This window comes from Pipistrellus hanaki (genome assembly GCF_964339955.1).
Source record: "Pipistrellus hanaki genome assembly, chromosome: 11".
Classification (NCBI taxonomy): Eukaryota; Metazoa; Chordata; class Mammalia; order Chiroptera; family Vespertilionidae; genus Pipistrellus; species Pipistrellus hanaki.
In genome coordinates this window covers 68,539,950-68,558,119 of record NC_140513.1, presented here as the reverse complement: position 1 = coordinate 68,558,119, position 18,170 = coordinate 68,539,950, and the positions used below count along the sequence as shown (strand labels likewise).

The window sequence follows — 18,170 nt, the reverse complement described above, 5'->3', positions numbered from 1 at the left end:
GATCCACTGAGCCAAACCAGCCAGGACAATGTGAAGCCTTTGAAAGGTTTTAAGCAGAGCTTAAGGAAGGCACAAGTGCGACACCCTTTCTATAAAGAATTACTAGAGGCCCAGTGTGCATGAGATCACTCGCAGATAGCTCACTTCCACTTGCTTCAGCTGGCAGTCCTGCCCATTGCCGCTCATAGCACGCAGTCCTCTGCTGCGTGTAGTTGGCTGCCGCTGTTCGTAGCTCTCGCCTTGCCCTCTACTGCTCATAGCTCTCTGCTGCTTGTATCTCACGCCCGGCCCTGCCTGCTGCAAGGGCCGCCGTTTGTTTGGTCTTGTTGGTGTGATGGCGTTAGGGCCACTGGCTTTTTATATACACGTAGACTAGAGGCCCATTGCAGGAAGATTCCTGCAATAGGGCTTCCTGCTGCGGTCACTGCCCCACCTGCTTCCCTCCCGTCCTGCCTGCTTCCCTCTATTCTCCCCTGCCCCACTTGCTTGCTTCTCTGCAGTTTCGCGTGTGGCTTCCTTCTATGCTGTCTTCAGTCTTTGCTATGGCGGAATATGCAAATTAACCACCATCTTGGTTGGGTTAATTTGCATACCCACCCTGATTGGTTGGTGGGCATGGCTTGTGGGTGTAGCAAATGTACGGTTAATTTTCATGTTTCTCTTTTAGTAGAGAGGATTATTCTGAGTGCTGCAGGGAGAATGGATTGAAGGAGTGCAATAGTAGATGCAGGAGGGTTAATGACTGTCCAGTAAGACGTTCATCCAACAGAGGTTTGTAGTTTGGACTAGAATGATGGTTCTGAGGTAGAGAGCGGGATGTTTGTTTTTTCCATTTGTTGCTGGCAAAATGGATGATTAGCACAGATTTAAAACAGAAGCCATGAAGAATGGTGATTTTGCTAAATGTATGAAAGTGTTCATGAAACAATGATAACAGGCCATTTGGATAATGGAAAACAAGTTAGCCTGTGACAGCATTTCAGCAGCAATGAGATGTGAGAAATCGAAGTTGCTGCATGCTGACCTAAAAGAACCCTGGACCCAATGCTGGAAGGGGTTTGTTCTGTTGGTGGCTGCAATGGCACCAGGGAGCAAACCAAACCTGGGTTCAGCAACCTCAGTACTTGGGTTCCAGCTAGGAAAGAATTCAGAGCTAAGACACAATTGTAAGAGAGCATTTATTTGGTTAAACACAGGAGTAGAAGTAATTCCTAGAAGAAATGGGCTTAGGAAACAAGTTACAGAGGCAAAGGAAGGGCCTTTGGAGCTGGGAGTGGGAAGCCAATGGTAACATGCCTGGGGCTGGGAGCGGGGGAAGGGGAAGGGGAAGATGGGTATGCCACAGAGAGGGGCCGCTTCCTGAAGGTTTTAAGGGTGGAGATTTTAGGGAATTTCCAGGGGAAGATCTTAATAGAATATTAGGTGGCATTGCAAGTGTGTCCTTTCAGGGCTGTGGTCTCCACTGATTGGTTGGTGGGCAGCACCTGGGCCAGGGGTCATTAGTCAGAGCAGCTGGTCCTGAGGCCAGCCGTGGGGTCACTGGTCGGGTTTTTCTGCTTTTCTGGACCTGGAGCTGAAATACAGCTGAGGCCTGGATGTTATGTCTGGGCAGGAAAGGTCAGGGGGTCCAAACCTCATGACCAGCGATACCCTAACTGACCCATCTTCCTTGCTCTGCACACGTCTGTCTAACAGCCTGCCACAATTTAAGGCCAAAGTTTTTGCCTATTTCCCTCTTCCCGAAGTAGTGCATCTTTGTCTTGGCAGCAGTACTTGACTGCCCCTCTCCCATAGTCACTTGGGTTTGACTTCTCTTCCTCCCTCAGAAGTAAGGGGCTTTCCCCCTTTGCTTTACTGCCTTTTTCTCAGTGGGTTAGGGTTTTTGCTTCCCACTCTAGAAGAGTTCTGGAGAAGAGTCTGGCTTCATCTTGTGCTCTAGCAGCAGCTGTTCGCCTCTTCATGCCTGTGCCATTATGGGAGCTCTCTCCTGGTTGCTGCCATGACCCTAGTCTTTCTGATGAAGTCCTGCTGTGTTTTGGGTTCCCATCTGTTCTAAATGGTACTTTACTCCACAGGTTGAGAACCTCTAGCAGGGTCGCCTAAGATCATCAGAAGCACAGATATTTACATTACGATTCATAACAGTAGCAAAACTACAGTTATGAAGTAGCAATGAAAATAATTTTCTCACCACAACATGAGAAACTGTATTAAAGGGTCACGGCATTAGAAAGGTTGAGAACCACTGCACTAGAGGGTAGGGTCCCTCAGGCCTAACCTGCCATCAGGGCAATGCCCACTGCCCCACAAAGCCATGGTCGCTCTGTGGACGCTGCTGGAGCCCTGCGATGCTCCAGAAGTCCTGCCTGCCATGGCTGCTGCGGGACCTAGAGGTCCTGCCTGCCTCCGCCTGCTGCTGCCGCCAGGGGATCCAGAAGTCCTAGGCACTCGAGACCCATCAATGCACCTCCTGTTGAGTCATGCCTTTTATGATACAGACTATAGGCTCAGTGCACAAAATTCATGCATGGGGGGAGGGAGGTTTCTCCCTCAGCCTAGTGGGATTGGGCCTAAACAGGCAGTTGGACATCCCTCTCACAATCCAGGACTTCTGACTCCCAACTGCTTGCCTGCCTGCCTGATTGCCCCTAACCGCTTATGCCTGCCAGCCTGATCACTCCCTAACCACTCCCCTGCCAGCCTGATTGATGTCTAACTGCTCCCCTGCCAGCCTGTTTGTCCCCAACTTCCCTTCTCTGCTGGCATGGTCACCCCTAACTGCCCTTCCCTGCAGGCCTGGTCCCTCCCAACTGCTGTTCCCTGCTGGCCATTTTTGACCACATAAGGGCATACATCTTGTGTATTGGAGCGATGGTCAATTTGCATATTAGGCTTTTATTATATAGGATATTTCTTGCTCAGTCTATGGAGGACAGTTAGGGACAGATACTTTATTACCATACTAGTCTTTATTTCTCCTCTGCTTCTTGGTCTCTGATGACATAAACGTAAAACTTCTTGGTTTTGTCCCATGTGTTCCTTTTCTTTTCCTTCAGATTGGCTGGTTTCTGTGTACTCACCACACAATGAAGATATTGCATTGTTCCATCAACACAACAAACCTCTCAGGTTCTCCCTTTATAGTCACACCCTCCCCTAACGCTTAGTGCCTGGCAAAACCTGCTCTGATCTTCATCAGTCGAGTTTTGCCGTTTATAAATGTCAAGTAAATGAAACCCCAGTGTGTAACCTTTTGAAACTGGCTTCTTTACTTAGGACGGTGCCTTTGAGATTTATCCATGTTTTCACCTCCAGGGAAGGTCCATTCTTTGGACACTCGTTTGTTTATTCACTTGCCCTCGGAGAACATTTGGGTTCTCGCCTGTTTTGGTGATTATGAACAGAGCTGCTGTAAACATTCAGTGAGGTTTGTGTGTGTGTAAGGTTTCTTTCTCTAGCGAACAGAATCAAAAGTGGGATTGCTGAGTCATGTGATAGACATGTTTAAATTTATAATAAACTGACAAACTTTGCCAGAGCAACTATACTATTTTACAGTCCTTTCCCACCAGCTATATGTGAAAGTGACTGATAATATTTGAGTGCATTATCTTCTGTTAATCACCTGAATTAGGCCTAATATTTCTAGGAGTTTGTTTTTGAAATAAAAGTTTAGGGTTTTTATTCTAAAGTTCTCTGTTTTGCTATATTACTGAGAAGGAGGCAGTTGGGTTTATTTTATGTTTCTGGCTAGTGGAAATTGAAATGTGTCACTGCCAACATTTTGTGAAAGAAACCCCTGTCATCTGTTTTGCATTAGTAAAGTTTGGACTGTGCTTTGGAAGAATAGATAAATTACCATCACTCTTTACAGCTATAACACACACACACACACACACACACTTCTTTCTTAAATGGGAAGCTGTAGATTATATAATGAAGTACTCTTTATGGAGATGCTGATGGGTTGAAGGAAGTGTGACTTAGTCCACTTTTAAATAAAGTTCTTTTAAAAACTTATGTCCCAGAGCAGTCTCTTTTCTCTTTCCTTCCCTCTGAGTGCCTGTAGTGAGTATGTATTTATGCTTGGCCATTTTAATGTTTATCGGATGTTTTTCTCTGCTAACTCCCTCACTGCATAATCAGGTGCCTAATTGGCTACCATTATTTGGTGGAGATTAAAATATCATGTCACTTTCACTTGCAAGCTCCAATGAACTCACTGTTGCTCATTATAGGCCTGCATTCCTTGTAGAGTTCATTTGTTCACTCAGAAATTAAAAAGGTATTTGTAATAGATATTGGAGTAAGTTTTAACATTAATTTCAAGTGTTTCCTACAAAATTTATGTGTATGTAGCGTGTGTTAACTTATTTTTTTTTTCTTGGTGTCTTCTTTGGTCATTTGTCACTTTGTTTTCATTTCCTGCCTTTTTTTAAAAAAATTATTATTTAAATACTAGATGCCTAGTGCACGAATTTGTGCATGGGTGTGGTCGGGCCAGCCCGGCCCCAGTCGGGATGGATCAGAGCCGGGCCTATCAGGAGGAGGAGATGATAGGAGGTTGGCTGGCAGTTCCCACCTCTGATTGGGGTGGAGGGACTGATGAGGGGTCAGTGGCCAGGGGAGAGGCTGTGAGAGGTTGGCCTGCCAGCCCCAGCCCCATTTGGTGTTTGGGGGCAGGGGGTGCTGATCAGGGGCAGAACTAGCTGGAGGGAGGGGCCATAGACTGATGGGGTGGTGAGGCTGATTGGGGTGGGTTTGGTCAAGGGGAGGGGCTGTGGATGGTGGGCCAGCTGTCCCTGCACCAGAATGGGTTGGGGGGGCAGTTGGGGTCCAGCAGCCTGGGGGAGGAGCCATGGGTGGTTGGCTGGTTGGCCCTGCCTCTAATTGAAGTGATGGCCCTATTGAGGGCAGAGCTGGCTAGGAGGAGGAGCTGCAGGATGATAGGGGTGGTGGGGGCCCATCAGGGGTGGGGCAGGCTTGGAGGAGGGGCGGCAGGCAGTTGTCTGGCTGGCCCCACTCCCAGTTTGGGTAGGGGGGGCAATCAGGAGTGGGGTCAGCTGGGGGAGAGGCTGTTGGCCAATGGAGCAGTGGAGCCAATTGGGGGCAGGGCCAGCTGGGGGCAGGGACTGCATGGGCTTGGCTGGCTGGTCCTGCCTCCTATTGGGGGTGGAGGGGCAATCAGGGCCAGGGCCAGCCAGGTGGAGGAGGTACAGGGGGGTTGGCCAGCGGTGGGAGAGGCTGATCATGGGTGGGGCTGGCAGCAAGGAGTTGCATGAGGTTGGCCAGCTGGCCCCACCTTGTAATCAGCTGGTTTGCTGGCTGCAGTGGGCATGATAGCAACTGGTTGTTTCAGTCATTATGGTGTTCCAGTTGCTGGCTTTTTATATATATATAGATCTTTTAGTATTCTGTTTTAATTTATCTACTGATTTTTTTTTATTTTTTTTTTGTCCTGGTTGTATGTCTTTTTAGTTGGCTGCTAGTGGAATTGCAACATTCATAACCTAATTTTAAAGTTTTCTTAGGTTTAATACTTTGCCATGCCAAGTTTAGTCTGGAAGCCTTATAACTATAGGCCCCTTTCCCTCCCTGCTTCAAATTGTAGTTTTCATAGGAATTACAATGATGTGTGTGCACTGGAAACCTGATAAGATAATGTTATAATTTTTACTTTTGACCATCATACGTAAATTAATAAGCTTAAGTGAAAAGTGATAATTTCTTATATTTATCCAGATTTTAAAATTGTAGGTAGTCTGTGGGGAGATACTTTATTACCATACTAGTCTTCATTAAAACCTTTGCCTAGATTTAGCATATCTCTCTCTCTCTCTCTCTCACTCTCTCTAATTTTTTTTTTTTTTTTAATGTTTTGGCTCAGAACTAGTCATATGAATATCTAGAGATATTACATTCAATTACCTAGGTTCAATCCATAGCCATTTTCCAACCAACCAATATATTTTTTAATATATATTTTATTGATTTTTTACAGAGAGAAAGAGAGAGGGATAGAGAGTCAGAAACATCAATGAGAGAAACATCGACCAGCTGCCTCTTGCACACCCCCTACTGGGGATGTGCCCGCAACCAAGGTACATGCCCTTGACCAGAATCGAACCTGGGACCTTTCAGTCCACAGGCCGACGCTCTATCTACTGAGCCCAACCGGTTTTGACTAGATTTCGCATCTCTTGATGATTTTTGTTTGAGGTACTATTTCCTGTGATGGTTGCAAAATGAGAAATTTTCTTTTTAAATATATTTTATTGATTTTTTTACAGAGAGGAAGAGAGAGGGATAGAGAGTTAGAAACATCGATGAGAATCATTGATCAGCTGTCTCTTGCACACCCCCTACTGGGGATGTGCCCGCAACCAAGGTACATGCCCTTGACCGGAATCGAACCCAGGATCCTTCAGTCCGCAGGCCGATGCTCTATCCACTGAGCCAAACTGGTTTCGGCAAAATGATGAATTTTCAACTCTAGCACTTCCTGTACATTTTTCAATAGGCATTAGGCCTTGTAGTTAATAAATCTCTCTTCTCTACTGTGTGTGTGTTGTACATATGTATTAAGTATAGATTTGATTTCACTCATTCTTATTTTTTTAATGATTTATAATTTCTTACTCTTCTTGTTTATTTTGTTGCTCAAATTATCTTAGACTTGATCAGTGGAAAATCCTTTTGGTTGGCTCCTGAATTTGAGTGATATATTTTCATCATAATTTTTAGCACTTCCTTATATTCTAGCATAAAAAATTTTCCAGGCTCACACTAAACCTCTCCTAACCCCAATAAGTAAATCCTCTTATATAATAAAGAGGTAATATGCAAGTTGACCATCACTCCAACACAAGATGGCCACCCTGGGATTGGATAAAAATTAAAACGATAGACTCATGTTTATTTTACTTAGAATAGTTAACAGTCAAAACATGCTACCATCCTTTGTGGTCGGACTATTATTATTATTTTTTTTTTATAAATCTTCATTGTTCATATTGTTACAAAAGTTCCTCATTTTTTTCCCCTCCACCAGGTTCCCACCCCACCCTCTGCCCTTCCACACCTCCCATTGTCCTCATCCATAGGTGCACAGTTTTAGTTCAGTCTCTTCCCGCACCCCCCACTCCTCTTTTCCCCGAAAATCGTTAGTCCACTCCCCTTCCATACCTCTGATTCTATTATATTCACCAGTTAATATTGTTCATCAGGTTTTTTAATTCTCTTGGTTTTTAGATTCACTTGTTGATAGTTACATATTTGTTGTTCATAATTTTTATTTTTATTTTCTTCCTCTTCCTAAAGAACCCCCTTCAGCAATTCATATAATTCTGGTTTGGCGTTGATGAACTCCTTTAGCTTTTTTTTATTTGTGAAGCTCTTTATCTGGCCTTTGAATCTGAGTGATAGCTTTGTTGGATAGAGTATTTTTGGCTGTAGGTTCTTGTTATTCGTCACCTTGAATATTCCTTGACATTCCCGTCTGGCCTGCATGGTTTCTGTTGAGAAATATCCTTTATAGGTAACTACCTGCTTTTCTCTTGCTGCTTTTAATATTCTCTCTTTGTTTTTTGCTCTTGGAATTTTATTTTATTTATTTTTATTTTCATTTTTAAAAATATGTATTTTATTGATTTTGTGCAGAGAGGAAGGAAGAGAGATAGAGAGTTAGAAACATCGATGAGAGAGAGTCATCCATCAGCTGCCTCTTGCACTCCCCCTACCGGGGATATGCCCGCAACAAAGGTACATGCCCTTGACTGGAATCGTACCCGGGACCTTTCAGTCCCCAGGCCGACGCTCTATCCATTGAGCCAAACCGGTTTTGGTTGCTCTTGGAATTTTAATTATGATGTGTCTTGGTGTTGTCCTCTTTGGATTCCTTTTTTTGGGGGTTCTGTGTGCTTCCTGGACTTATAAGTCTATTTCTTTCACCAGGTGGGGGAAGTTTTCTATCACTATTTCTTTCAATATGTTTTCGGTATCTTGCTCTCTCTCATCTTCTGGGACCACTATAATTCTGATGTTGTTTCACTTCAAGTTGTCCCAGAGGTTTCTTACACTATCTTCAACTTTCTGGATTCTCTTGTCTTCTTGCTTCTGCAGAGGAGTGTCCTCTGGGTCTTAGTGTTCCAAATCTTGTACTTGATTCTTGTGATCTTCCATTCTGTTTTTAGGACTCTGTATAATACAATATTTTTTATTTCAGACAATTTATTCTTTATTTCTAGTTGATCCTTTTTCATATCCTCATAGGTCTCGTTTATTTTATCGGCCTTTTCTAGTAAATTCTTGAAAAACCTTATAAGCGTGGTTTTAAACTCTATCCAGTCGCTTTTTGTCCTCCATTTCTTTCGTTTGTGATCTGTTTCCTTGTCTCGGCATTTTCCCTCCTTCACTGAGTTGGTAGGGTGGCTTTGTGTGCTAAGATGTCCTATATGGTTCAGTGGGTCAGCCTCCCAGTTCTCTGAGGTGGACACTCTTGGTGCACCTCTTTGTGGACTGTGTGTACAGGCTTTTGTAGTTAAGTCTTAATTGTTGTTAGTATCACTGGGAGGGACTAACCTCCAGGCCAATTGGCTGTGAGGATCAGCTGTGTCTATGCCAGGAGACGGCCTTATTCAAAGGCCTCTGTGTTCAGCTTGGATGGGCCGGAGTTTCAGGGTGGAGCCTACAGCCTTGGCTTCCTGTCAGCCCCCCACTGTGAGGTTCCTGAGTCTGTGTTCCTCAGTGTCCTTTGGTACTCGTTGCAAGCACCTCTGACAGAAATGTGCCCTCTATTTTCGCCCACTACCAGTCTAGTCTCTCCCCCAATGAGCCCGGAACTGGGGTTCAGTGCAGTCAGAACTGGGGCTCAGCACAGTCTGGAGCTTTTGTCTCCTTCCCGCTAGGGCAATCCAGTGGCACAGTCAATAGTCCCTCCTCTGCACGCAATGTGTGCAACTCTGGGGCTCTGCCTTTTGCTGCTCCGCCTTACAGCCCAGATTCCCTCTGTATGAGCTTGGGATCCCAGGGTCTCGCCCAGAACTGGGGTTCAGTGCAGTCAGAACTGGGGTTCAGCACAGTACGGAGCTTTTATCTCCTTCCCGCTAGGGAACCACAACCAGGCACTCAGCCGCCCCTCTTGTCCAGCTCCATCCTCTCCCCACATGTGCACTGTGTCTCCATACCTTAGGCTTTTACAGCTCCTCTGGTTTTCCTTCTGGTTTTTTCGTTCCTTCTAGTTGAAGAATTTCCAGTCAGTCAACTTTCCTGTAGTACTGGATAATGTCCACTTTATATTTTAGTGGTATTTTTTGGAATTGTTGTGTGAGGCTGCAGTTAGGCATTTACCTATGCAGCCATCTTGGTTTCCTCCTCCTCTACATCTGTGGTCTGACTTTAGATCTTTTAGTTTGTAAGACCTCCACCCAGGCCTACCCTGAGTTAGCCAGGTTAGTATGTGGCCCCTTTTAGTCCACAAACTCATAGGCACAGAAATTATCTCTAGTGGTTTTGGAGTAGAACATGGGGTATGGTGGTAAGATCATTTTCTGACACCAAGTGTGTGTCCTTCAATTCCGTTTAATTCTGACCCACAGGTTAAGGGCAAAATCCTCCACAAGTCTGCTCCATTTCATATGCTAGCACAAGTTTCAGGGGCCCCTGCATGTCTGACCTACTTAGCAATCATTTGAGTGTTCCCACAGCCCTCTCAGATATTTTTTAAAATATATTTTTGTTGATTTCAAAGAGGAAGAAAAAGAGAGAGAGAGAAAAAGAGAGAGAGAGAGAGAGAGGGATGGAAACATCAATGATGAGAGAGAATCATTGATCAGCTGCCTCCTGCATGCCACCTAGTGAGGATGGAGCCTGCAACCCTGGCATGGGCCTTTGCTAAAATCGAACTCAGGACCCTCTAATCTGCAGGCTGATGCTTTAGCCACTAAGCCAGACCAGCTAGGGCAAGCCCCCTCAGATTTTATAATTTGCTAAGACTCAAGAAACTCTCTGAAAAATGCTATACTAAAAACTGTTATTTTATTATTATTATTATTATTATTATTATTATTATTATTATTATCATTATTAGAGGCGCATTGCACAAAAATTTGTACACTCGGGGGGGGGGGCAGGGTCCCCTCAGCCCAGCCTACCTCCTCTTGTAGTCCAGGACCTCTTAAGGCAGGGGTCCTCAAACTTTTTAAAGTGGGGGCCAGATCACGGTCCCTCAGAGAGCTGGAGGGCCGGACTCTATGAACTACTAATTCCTACTGTAACAACTCGGCTGCGCTCACTGCCCAAAAAACCTGGCGGGCAGGATCAGACTCCTCTGCGGGCCGCATGTGGCCCGCGGGCCGTAGTTTGAAGACCCCTGTCTTAAGGGATGTCCACCTGCTAGCTTAGGCCACTTCCCATGGGAGCAGGCCTAAGGCACAGTGGAGCATCCTTAGCGCTCTGGAGGAGGCGGGAGAGGCTCCCACCACTTACCCTGTCAGCCTGGCTTGTAGCTGAGCAGAGCTCCCACTGTGGGAGTACACTAACCACCAGGCGGCAGCTCCTGCGTTGAGCACCTGCCCCTTGGTGGTCAGTGTGCATCATAGCAACCGGTAGTTCCTGGTGGTTTTGCCATTAGGGTCAATTTGCATATTATCCTTTTATTATACAGATTATTATTATTTTTAATATATTTTTATTGATTTCAGAGAGGAAGGGTGAGGAGGGAAAGAGATAGAAACATCAATGATGAAAGAGAATCATTGATTGGCTGCCTCCTGCACTGGGGATTGAGCTGGCAATCCCAGGTATGTGCTCTTGGCCCGAATTGAACCTGGGACCCTTCGGTCAATGGGCTGACGCTCCATCCACTGAGCCAAACCCCCTAGGGCTGTGATTTTATTATTAAAGTTACAACCTAGAAACAGTTAAATGGAAACAATGATTAGGCCATGATCCGGGGCAGGGACAGGTGGGGGTACGAGGAGATATGTAGACTTTATGCCCTTTCCTGTGGAATCCATACACATTAGCCTCCAGCACATCAATGTGTTTACCAACTAGGAAGCTTTACTGAGCTTGTTGTCCAGATTTTTTATTGGTGCTTCCTTACCTATTGGTAATTGATTAAATGATTGTCCACGTGATTGAGCTCCTCCCACCGCCCTCTCCTTCCTGGAGATGTGATTGGCCCAAAGTTTCAATCTCTTTGATCAAGTGGTTGGTGATTCTGGTGACTGGTCCCTGTCTGGAGGCTATCTAGGGGTCACCTTGAGTCATTCATATCACAAAGGCACTCCTGTCACTCGGAACTTTTTTAAATTTTTCTTTTAATTTAATTTTATTGATTTTTTACAGAGAGGAAGAGAGAGGGAGAGTTAGAAACACCAATGAGAGAGAATCATCGATCAGCTGCCTCTTGCACACTCCCTACTGGGGATGTGCCCGCAACCAAGGTATATACCCTTGACCGGAATCAAACCCAGGACCTTTTAATCCGCAGGCCGATGCTCTATCCACTGAGCCAAACTGGTTTTGGAACTTTTAAGGGTTTTTGAAGCTCTGTGCCATCAACTAGGGACAAAGTAAGATATGTTCTTTATTCTACCACAGTTATCAAATAAAATTCCAAGGAGAACGAGGCATCTGAGTGGTGCTTTGAAAGATGGGTAGGATTTAAACATTTAGAGATGGAGAAAAGGATATTCCAGGCTAAAAAATTTGCATTAGCAGGCACACAGTCTAAAGTGCAGACTTCAGTATGTAGAAATATATCTAATATTTTCTTTAGCTTTAGTGAAGGATCTATAAAAAATAATATTGAATAAAGCCAGGTTGGACCTCTCATTTAACAATATTTATTAATCATCATCTTTTTTATTCCTACAGAGCAGAAGAAAGAAGAGATCTGTTTATGTTTTTCCGAAGCCTGCACTTTTTTGTGGAATGGTGTGAATATCGGAAACGCACATTTAAACATTTCAAGGTAGTGTCTAAATTCTTCAAATTTAAACATATGATAAAAAAGTGAAACTCATTTTAATTTGTAGATTTAATGTAACATTCTTTCCTTAAAGTTTATAATCAAGAAAAATTTAATTGACTTCTGGAATTTGCTATTATTTGGAATAAATGAACGAGGGATGCTTTTGTACAATTCAGTGAATTTTTTAATTATTTATTTATTGATATTTTTCCTGAGAGGAAGGGAGAGAGATAGAGAGCTAGAAACGTTGATGAAAGAGAAACATCGACCAGGTCGATGAGAGAGAAACATCGATCAGCTGCCTCCTGCACATTCTCTACTGGAATTCGCAACCAAGGTAGATGCCCTTGACCAGAATCGAATCTGGGACCTTTCAGTCTGCAGACCAACGCTCTACCACTGAGCCAAACCGGTTTCGGCCAAATAGGTGAATCTTTATGATGGAATATCTTGAGAGAAGTGTAGTTATAGTCTTAAATGTTTTATAATACACATTTTGAAAAATTAATCTATCAAGGATACTAATAAAGAGCCCCAGCTGGCATGGCTCAGTTGGTTGAGCACCGCATCCTGTGCACCAAAAGGTTGCCTGTTCGATTCTCGGTGATGGCGCATGCCTGCCTGGGCAGGAGGCAGCTGGTGAATGTTTCTCTCTCTCTCCCCCTCTCGCTTCTTCTCTCTCTAAGAGTCAATTTAAAAAGTGTTTTTTAAAAAGCATAAAATCATAGCATGCTTATCACATAGCAGTATGATCTTTATTTCCTGAGTTAGCCTTTGTATTTTAATCTTCTTAATTAACATATATTTCAAGTTTAAATACTGAACCCTGATTTTTATTAGGTAATGCTTCTTAAATATGATGCTGATATATTAAAAACTTCCTTTTTATTCCTTTTGTTTGTTTTCTGGCATAACTAGAATTATGTTTGGCTGCATTATAATCCCCCAGGTTCTACCTAGCTGGATAGCATCAAATTATTAACAGCAGTGATCCACACAAAAACCAGCTCTGAAAGAGCCAGCATTAAGTTGGATCTCAAGGTTCAGGTTTCCTCAAGAGCCATGAACTCTCCTTTGCCTTGTTTTCTATTATTATTATTATTATTATTATTATTATTATTACTACTACTACTACTACTAGTACTGGTACTAGAGGCCCGGTCTATGAAAATTTGTATACTGGGGGAGGGAAGGTACACTCAGCCTGGCCTGCCCCCTCTCACAGTCTGGGAGCTCTCAGTGATGTCCTACTGATGGCATAGGCCCTCTCAGAGGGGATCTAAGCCGCAGTCTGGCTTCCCTCTGTAGGAGGCCACCAGGTGGCTGCTGGCCATCTAACTGCTGGCCTCTGGTCCTTGCTTCTTAGCATTGGCCCCGCCTCCTGCCCACTGGTGGGTGGGGATGACCTGGGACCAGGCTGGCTGCGGGAGGGTCTGTGGGAGGTTGAGGCACAGCAGGTCGCACCTCGTCCAGCTAATGTGGAGGAGTGGTGCCAGGTGGTCAGGCCGGGCCCACGCCGTTGTCTCTGTGGCTGCCTCTGCGGAAGGGGCAGCACTGGGACCGACTGCGCAGCCCCCTCCCGCTGCCTCCATGGAAGGGGCCGTGGCTTTGGACTGGCCCGCACTGCCACCTCTCTCATGCTGCCGCCTCTCCCAGCTGCCAGCCTTGGCCCTCACAGCCACTGTGGCTTTGTCCAGAGGGACATCTGCAAGATGTCCTGTCTAATTAGCGCATTAGCCTTTTATTAGTATAAGTTATTTGCATTCAATTCGGTTGAACTAATCAACTGTCAGGCTTGGGTTTTCTTTAGAATGAAACATGCTAACCCCTGTACTGGACTGTGATCCCTGAGGAGTCCTCTAGATTCTTGTTTACTTAGTTCTTCTGCACAGACGATTGAGGAATATGCTGGCAGTTACAGTTCTGAATCACCTAATGTGGTTGTTTACTTATACATTTGAGTGGGTTGTGGGGAATGTGAGCACCAGTCCCATTTCCAAAGCCTCCAGGTGCTTTCCGTGCAGGTGTGAAGTATAATTGTGTGTTTTCCTGTAGAGGCAGAGCACTTCTCTGAGCCGGTGATAAGGTTACTAGAATGGAAAGAAACAGTCACGTTGTTGTACCATTATGTCAATATCTAGCTCCAGAAGTTTTTCAGTATTCCTAACTGAAACTCTGTCTCCATTAAATGGTAACTTGCTATTTCCTTCTCCTTCAGCTTCCGGGAACTAGCATTCTAGCTTCTGTTTCTATGAATTTGACTACTCTGGTTCCTCATTAAAGCAGAATCCTAAAATTAGCCCTTTGCCTGGTTTATTTCACATAACATCTGTGTTGTTGATTATGTCATGATTTCATTCCTTTTTAAGGCCGAATAATACTCCATTTTATGTGCTTTATCACATTTTGTTGATCCATCTGTTTCTATCTTTTGGCTATTGCGAATAATGCTTCTATGAAGCATGGTATAAATAACCTTTATATCTGTTTGAATCCCTGCGTTCAGTTCTCTGAGGTATAACCTGCGAGTGAAATTCCTGGATTATATGGCAAGTCTATCTTTAATATTTTTTAAGAACTGCATGTTTGTTTCCACAGTAGCTATACCATTTTATATTTCCAGCATCAGTGTACAAGGGTTCCAATTCCTTCATATTCAGTTGTCAATTTGTGGTGTTTTTTTTCTTTTTTTGTCATAGCCAGCCTAATGGGTGTGAAGTGGTATTCTCATTTTGTGTTTGTGTGTGTGTGTGTTTTAATATTTTTATTGATTTCAGAGAGGAAGGGAGAGGGAGAGATAGAAACATCAGTGATGAGAGAGAATCATTGATCGGCTACCTCCTGTACTGGAAATTGAGCCTGTAACTCCAGCATGTGCTGGAATCAAATTCAGGACTCTCCAGTCCACAAGCTGACACTCTGTCCACTGAGCAAATCAGCTAGGGCCTCATTGTGGTTTTGATTTGCATTTCCTCAATAACTAGCAATGTTGAGCATCTCTTCATGTGCTTATGGGCCATTTGTATGTCTTCTTTAGAGAAATATCTATGCAAGGCCTTTCTGCACTGAATCAGATTGTTGAGTTTTTATTGTTGAGTTGTAGTTCTTTATATATTCTAGATATTGATCCCTTATCTGATAATTGGTAAATACTTTCTCCCATCCCTGGATTGTCTTTTCATTCTCTTGAGAATGTCTTGTTGCACGAAAGTTTTTAATTTTGAAGAAGCCAAATTATCTATTTTTAATGCCATATTTAAAATATTATTGCCAAATTTAATGTTATAAAGAATTTTCTCTAAGAGTTTTATAGTTCAGCCCTTATGTTTAGGGGTTTAGTTTATAAGCTAAGGATCCAACTTCATTCTTTTGCATGTGCTCATTCAGTTTGCCAGCACTATTTGTTGAAGAGACTGTCCTTTCCCTATTAAGTGGTCTTGGCGCCTTTGTTGAAAATCACTTGGTTTGTGTCTGGGCTCTCTCTAATATTCCATTGGTCGCCGTCTGTCCTTACACCAGTGCCACACTGTGATTGGTGTTTCTGTAGTTACATTCTGAAAGGAACACGTGGGAGTCCTCAGTGTTGTTCTTTTCAGGTTTGCATACTTGGAGTCTTGAGATCACATGAATGTTAGGATGGGTGTTTCTGTTTCTTCAAAAAATGTCATTGGGACTTTGAATCTGCCGATGGTTTTGAGTAATATTGACATATTAACTATTCACTCTTCAATCATGAACACAGGCTGTCTTTCCATTTATGCATGACCTCCTTGGTTTCTTTCAGGAATGTTTGTAAGAGTAAAATATTTTTAATTTTAAGCCTCAATTTTTTTAACTATTAATGTCAAGAATGAAGCAATCTATTTGAGACAATGGGACCACATGTTTTTACTGTCACTCCTTTATTTGTGACATTCGGTGTACAGAAGGTTGTCAGGTACCCAATGTTCATGTCTTCTTTCTATTTAGAGCCTCAACATTTTTATTATTTTTTAAAATATATTTTTATTGATTTTTTTTACAGAGAGGAAGGGAGAGTGATAGTCAGAAACATTAATGGGACAGAAACATTGATCAGCTGCCTCCTGCATACCTCCTACTGGGGATGTGCCCACAACCAAGGTACATGCCCTTGCCTGGAATTGAACTTGGGACCTTTCAGTCTGCAGGCCGATGTTCTATTCACTGAGCCAAACCAGTTAGGGCTCAAAATTATTTTTTAATGATTATTCTATAACTCAAAAGAGTTTTCACCAATTCTCTTTCCTAATTATTTTACCTAAGCCACTGGCTTTTAAATTCTATAAAATTTGAGAGTTATTTTATGATTTTTTTTCTAGCTAAGTTATCGTAAGTGTCTACCGTGTTTCCCAGAAAATAAAACATCCTCTGAAAATAGGACCTACTTACAGGTTTCCTTCTGAGAGAAATATAAGGCATCCTCCTGAAAATAAGGCCCCCCAGGCTCTGTCTCAGAATGAAAATTAATTTACTGTAAACTGGTCGCTAGGGCCGCCCCGACTGGCGTCTAGCAACCAGTGACTTTATGCAGAGTCCTGACGTCACTGCTGTGTGGAGGCGGAGCGGAGGTCGAAGTGAGCAGTGAGTGCGGGGCGGGACAAAGGAGGAGGCTTTCGCAGATGCTTTAGAACACGTGTCAAACACAAGGCCCGCGGGCCAAATCCAGCCCGCCAGGCCTTGCAATGTGGCCCGCACCCCGCTGTCATCACTGCACTCCACTGTCAGTTTATGACATTGTCAGTTTATGACTGTTCAGTAAACCATTCGGCCCGCGATTTAGGCTGGATTTTAGATTTTGGCCCCTTCTCTGATTGAGTTCGACACCCCTACAAGAACAGGAGGATTAGAGCACATGGGACGCGGTGAAGGTGGTGAGTGCTGGTCTGTCTCTGGTGACACTACCTGATGCTCACGGCCGCTCTCATGATGACTGAAGGTTCTCAGTCAGTGGCAGACCCTGCTTCAGCCCAGATCCAGGCCCCAGCAAGCCCAGTGACAGTCCCCAGGCAGGCCCCAGGGGGCAATTGTCTGATAAAAGGATAGTGGGGATGTCTAGTGAAGGTGTTCAGTGGCGCAGGAGTGGGAGGAGGGGGATCACTTAAAATGACACAGGAGGATCAAAAGGGGTTACTAAAATGGTAATCCCCCCTCTGATTCTCCTGTGCCATTTTGATTGCCCCCTCTGATCCCCCCTGTGTCATTTTAAGTGATCCCCCTCCCCCCACCTTGATACCCCAATTCCTTTTTTTTACCCCTAGAAATGAGCTCAAAAAGAAAAAGCTACTCCGTGAAGTACAAGAAAGGAATCGTGGAAGACTCTTGGGGCCAAAATCTTACTGCTTTCTGCAAAGAGAAGATGTTGAGTATCCGATTGGTCCGAGAATGGCGAGCAGAGTATGGTAACCTCATTGAACAAGTGGACAAGGGAAATGCTGAAAAGCGCAAGTGTGGATTAGGTCGGCAACCATTATTTTCTGAGCTGGAAGACCTGATCTGTGAATGGGTTGTTGACAGGAGAGCAAAGGCTTTGGTTGTGAATAGGGCTCAGATTCAAGAATTTGCCCTTGCAATGGCACCACAGTTTGACATAGCCCCCGAAGACTTCAAGCATCACAACACTGGCTGGATAATTTCCTTCAGCTAAGTGAACTGTCTTTAAGAAGATCTACCGGTACAACATTGTTTAGGTTGGAAGATACTCAAGTTATTAAGCGAGCACTTGCATTCAAGTCCTTTATTGATGATGCTGACTTCTCTAAATTCAATCTTTCCAACATGATTGCTGTGGATGAAACTGCAGTGTTTATGGGCCAATCATCTCAAACAACAATTGAACAGCGGGGTGCCTCCTTAGTGTACATGCCCTCCACTGCTTACGAAAGTGCACGTGTTTCCTGTATTTTGGCAATTCGTCTGGATGGCACTAAAATCCCACCTTTAATCATTTCTAAGGGCAAGAAGGAAAAGATTGAACATGTTTTGGGCGATTTTATTCTTGAAACTGAAAAAGCCTGGGCCACACAAGCAGTTATAAGGAAGTGGGTCGATTTAATGCTGCCGCTTGTTATGCGAGAGAGCCAAGGAGGTCTGCTAGTCTGGGATGCAGCCAGCACTCACCGCGCCAAAGACATGAAGACATTTCTTCACGAAAGAAAAATAGATCAGATAATGA

General features: G+C 44.0%; 1 protein-coding gene across 3 annotated transcripts in view; it reads left to right on the top strand.

Moving 5' to 3' along the window:
- CENPP (centromere protein P) overlaps positions 1–18,170 on the top strand; it is a 191,546-nt gene that overhangs the window by 17,446 nt on the left and 155,930 nt on the right. For all 3 annotated transcript variants that reach the window (XM_084899044.1, XM_084899046.1, XM_084899045.1), the window contains one exon: positions 11,881–11,977. In XM_084899044.1, coding sequence (XP_084755170.1) covers positions 11,881–11,977 — 97 coding nt within the window. The remainder of the gene's footprint in view (positions 1–11,880; positions 11,978–18,170) is intronic.